Source organism: Belonocnema kinseyi, chromosome 10 (genome assembly GCF_010883055.1).
Source record: "Belonocnema kinseyi isolate 2016_QV_RU_SX_M_011 chromosome 10, B_treatae_v1, whole genome shotgun sequence".
Classification (NCBI taxonomy): domain Eukaryota; kingdom Metazoa; phylum Arthropoda; class Insecta; order Hymenoptera; family Cynipidae; genus Belonocnema; species Belonocnema kinseyi.
In genome coordinates, this window is record NC_046666.1 from 116,593,140 (window position 1) to 116,598,230 (window position 5,091).

Consider the following 5,091-nt stretch of genomic DNA (forward strand, 5'->3'; position numbering starts at 1 on the left):
GGTCTATAAAAAATGCATGATTGTTAAATGATTCTTTTTTGAGAAGTTCAAAATTGTTTGAAAGCACATTATTAACTCAAGAAGAGTCAAATAGGAAGCAGAGCCCAATTTATGTAACAGCAGCTGCAGACAGTAGTGCGATTGCAGACCCATCTAGAGCTATGAAGGTTAGCATATCTCCCGTAAAACAAGACTCTCATGGCCAGTCAATGGCTGATGAAGCTGTCGAAGGTCTCTCGAAAGATGTAAATGATACTCAACCACAAGTTAGGAATGAGAGAGATATTTTAGCCCCCTTTATAATAAAAATAAATGAAACTGGCCAATATGTAAGAAAGTTCGACACAAATAGGCGAAAATAAACTTTCAAAATTGTACCTCTAGGGGAGAATAATCCTGTTCTTTGGTTGGAATTAGCCTTTTTAGAGTTATATAATTATATGGTCTCGTGGTATAAGGAAACATATGTAGTGGGTATTTTGTTTGGATCGGAAGGGTTTACTAAAGAAGTTGCCTGGAAAGCGTTTTTACCCCTTAAAGATCTGCATTTCGAAGACTTATTGAAATTAGTAAAATCAGTAGTTCAAAGTGCCATAAGTTTTAATATTGATGACCCCTTTGCAGTAGAAATTACACGCGTGAGTGTAATAGTAGGAAAAGGCCGTGTGAAACTAACTAGCAAAGTTTTTGAAAAATCAGTTTATACAATAGCTAACAACAATAACACATGTTCACCACAGGCCATCGAAGTAGCGATTGCGAATGCAAATCGACAGCCTGATCCAAATAATAACAATTTTAAAAAAGAGTATAGAAGTATAAGCGATAGGGATAAGCTGAAAGCACAAATTAGAGGAGCTGAAAAGTTTACTAGAGATGCTGGTGTGATAATACCAGATATTGGATGTGGCCTGTTTGAGCTAATTGCATATCAGAAATATCTGGCAAAAACTCAGATTGCAATGACGGTTTTTAATTTTAAAGATTTCAGGAAAGAGCCGGATAAATCTATTTACGAGGGTAGTTCAGAAGTCCCAAATATGTAGTAGTGAGATCAAACATAATATTTATTTACTTTATGAAGGTCCTCGAAATTTCCATTATAGCGCTATTCTAAATTTAATCGGGGCTGGCGCAGCAAAGAAGTTGTGTACCTTGTAATAAGGCTTATTTTAAACAAAATGATCACAGATGCACAATGAAATGTGATGCTTGTTTTAGTTCGCCGTCATGTAAGGGCAATGGTGACATGAATAAAAAAATGGCAATATTAAATGTGGAGACTGTCGACGGTATTTTTATAGAGTCGAATGTTTCGGGAAACATTTAATTTTCAATTCAAACTCTATAGGTAAAAGTATTTGTGCAGTATTACAAGTATGTAATGGTTGTTCAAAGTTACATAACTCGGAGAAAACCATGAAAGGGGAGGTATAGTACATAAATGTGGCTTCTTTGATTGTATAACATGTAAGAAACTTTGCCCTATTTATCATTTCTGTTTTATGGCACCCTTAGAAAATAAAAAGATAAAAGAGGACAGTCAAAAACTGAAATGTTGCATACATTTTCTATGACTTTGAAACACTGCAGCGTGAGCAGGTCGAAGATGACGAATAAACAAATATTCTCAAACCTAATTTGTGTGTGGCACAGCAGGTTTGTGATGATTGTATGAACGATCCTGATCCTAAGGTAAAATGTCAATCGTGTGGTGTACGTCAGTATATTTTCGATAACGATCCTAAGGCTCAGTTCACTGAGTTCGCTATTCGTGATTCGAAGCATTTTGATGAGTCCGTATGCATAGCACACAATGCGATTGGATTCGATGCTCAATTCATTCTTAAAGAACGCATTAAGAGTAGAGGTACTAAAGAACCAATAGAGCTGATTTTAAATGTACTAGCGTAATTTTGCTAAAAGTAAAAAAAAAACGCGATTTATCGATAGTCTTAATTATCTACACATTCCATTAAGTGTTATGCCGGCAGCCTTCGGTTTAAAAGAGGCAAAGAAAGGTACATTTCCGCACCTCTTCAATAGACCACAGAATGCGCTTTATGTAGGTAAATTACCCTATGCACATTTTTACTCCCCAGATACAATGTCCTTAGAGGGCCGTAAAGAATTTGACAAGTGGTACGAAGAATTATAAATGATGTTGATATTCTTCGTCCTGATTGCCTAGCTTTTCAAGAATTATTTATCAAAATTACTAATGTTGAACGTTTGTCGAAAGTGTCATTATTGCTTCAGCTTGCTCAGTAGTTTTTAAGAAAAATGAGTTAAAGTCTGACAGAATAAGTGTCCTACCAAATGGGGGTTATAGGTTAGCAAATAAGCAGTTGAAAAAAGCTATCGAATGACTTCTATCTGTAGAGCATGAATTAGACTTAGAAATCATTCATGCTGGCCGAAATCTAGAATACCGACTACATGAATGTATATTAGTTGATGGTTATTATGAGGATACGCTTAGAAATAAAAAAAAAACCGTTTATCAGTTTCACGATTGTTGCTGGCACGGTTGCCCTCGGTGTAATCAAACTAATCGTCATAAAAGAATGGGTGTGGGTAAAAATTCTCAGAGCATGACTGACCGTTTCGATCGTAGCTGGGCCCAAACTGAACGACTTCGAGAAAATTGATACGAAGTAGTTGAAATGTGGGAGTGTGACTTTGATAGGTTAAAATTCAGAGATTCTGAATTAAGAAAGTTCTCAAAAGACCATCCTCTTCTAATGCACGGTGCTCTTAAACCTCGCGATACTTTCTACGGCGGAAGAACGGGAAATACATTTTCCTATTATCAGGCAAGAGAAATATGAAAATTTCTTATCTGGACGTTTATTCCTTATATCCATTTATATCAAAATATGGAAAATTTCTCATAGGCCACCCAAAAGTTTATATTGGTGATGAGTGCAAGGAATAAACTGGACCAGATAATGATTTAGATAATGGCGAGGGGCTTATCAAATGCAGCATATTACAACGTACTGATAGCTATCTGCCTGTTCTTCCTGTTCGAATGCATGGCAAATTGATGTTCCCTCTGTGCAGAACTTGCAGTGAATTGCAATTTTTGCAGGATTGTCCACATATAGATAATATCAGTAAGAAAGAAAATGGGGGGAACATGGGTTTCTGATGAACTTAAAGTAGCTCTCGAAGATGGGTACAAAATAACATCGATTTTTTAGATTTGGCAATATGAGACAACTCAGTATGACCCGAACTCATAGATCGGTGGTCCGTTTGTACAATAAATAAATAGATTTTTCAACCTAAAACATGAAGCCAGTGGATATCCTTCAGATTGTACTACTGATGAGAGTAAAAAAGCATATGTGAAACAACTTTTAGATTTAGAGGATATGCAGCTCGATCCGGAAAACATTTTAAAAATCCTGCTTTACGATTACTGGCTAAGCTTTGTTTGAATTCTTTCTGGGGTAAATTCGGACAACGTCAAAATATGCCAGAAACCGAAATATTAGATACACGAAAAGCTTTAATTGATATTATTGAAAGTACAGATGAAGTTCTTAAAAATATCTTATCAGTAGACCAGGCAAATATTTATGAATCTTGGATGTACAAAGACGAAACTGTAGCCCCAGCGCCTATTACTAATGTAGTGATAGCCGCATACACAACAGCGCAGGCTCATTAAAAATTGTATTATTATTTGAAAAAACTAGATCGTCGTCTTTTCTATTTTGATACGGATTCTGTCATTTTTTCTAGTAATAACGAGAGAGGTGAATATACCCCAGTTACAGGATGTTTACTAGGAGATTTGACAGATGAGCTCAAAGTTTATGGTTCGGGAAGTTTTATTGAAACTTTTGTCTCGGGTGGACTAAAATTTTATGCCTTTAAAGTACGGTCACCTGATGACAATCAGCATCATGTTTGCGGAGTGAAAGGTATTTCTCTAAATTATAAAAATTTCCAAATCATAAACTTTGACTCTATTTGCGATCTTGTGGTTAATAAGGCTTCTCCGATTAATTTAAATTATAGAGCTATTGGTAGAACTGAATATCACGATGTAGTCACCAAAGATGAGCATAAAACCTGTAAACCTGTTAACAATAAAAGAAGGCTAATTAAAAATCACTATTCTCTCCCGTTTGGTTACATAGAGAATAAATAGGTAAAAACAGATAAATCCTCCTCAATTTATTTATTTATAACGTCTGAAGGCTAAAATGAATTATCTCTCATTCCCACACTTTGCATAAAAACTATCTCAGCAATGAATGAAAAATGTGTAGGTATACTTGTTTCACATAATTAAATCATATAAAATTTCTGTATCCTAATAATAAGATTATTTACTCTGTGCTTTCAGAAATGATCTTCCAATCATTTGGAGGCCCTATAATATCCTATGACTAGAGCGTCTCAGGGGATACAATGTTCTGCTACAGTCAAACAGCTCTAGATATGTTACCGGAAAAACTCATGGCGAGTCATGAATATGATTACTACTTGTGCATAGGGTCACAAAACTTTACGTTTAGTGATCCTACTCTTTTATAACTTGAAAATTATTATACCGTGGTTTTTAAATTTTTTATGAATGAAAAACATTTTTCTATGATTAATTTTTTTCAAAAGAAGTTGTTCTAATGTACTAAAAATGATGAATACCCTGATCAATGTACAATCATTGCTAGTACAATCATAAAGAATAATAATTGAATAAAAAATGTATGTTCATAATGTGAATAGTCTAATTTTACCCTCTATCCTTTATGTTTTTCGTCCCTATCCTGAATATAGCTGAAAAACTATTATTTCTCGGCGAGGGGGTGGACGACGACGACCGCGGCAGGACGGTAAGAAACACGCCTTTATAAGCTAAATTTTAGGGGCGTGTGCAAAGGAACGTTAAATGAGCGCATGAAGGACATGCTGTATCAGGGGTATTAGCTCAATACCCTAACATTGCGAGGAATTAGCTAATTAGAAAAGGAAACAAACAAGGCACCAATAACTTTCTTCAAGTAACAATATGCGAATTACAATTTTTTTTAAATCATAAATTTTTCATATTTCATATTCATGTATAAATTA

The 5,091-nt window shown here is 35.0% G+C and overlaps 1 protein-coding gene across 1 annotated transcript in view; it reads left to right on the forward strand.

Moving 5' to 3' along the window:
• The window catches only part of LOC117181461, a 163,483-nt gene extending 158,913 nt beyond the window's left edge, over window positions 1–4,570 (forward strand). Inside the window, exon 9 of the mRNA XM_033374127.1 lies at window positions 4,364–4,570. Within this exon, the coding sequence (XP_033230018.1) occupies window positions 4,364–4,369 (6 nt within the window). The 3' untranslated portion in view covers window positions 4,370–4,570. The remainder of the gene's footprint in view (window positions 1–4,363) is intronic.
• The last annotated feature ends 521 nt before the right edge of the window (window positions 4,571–5,091 follow it).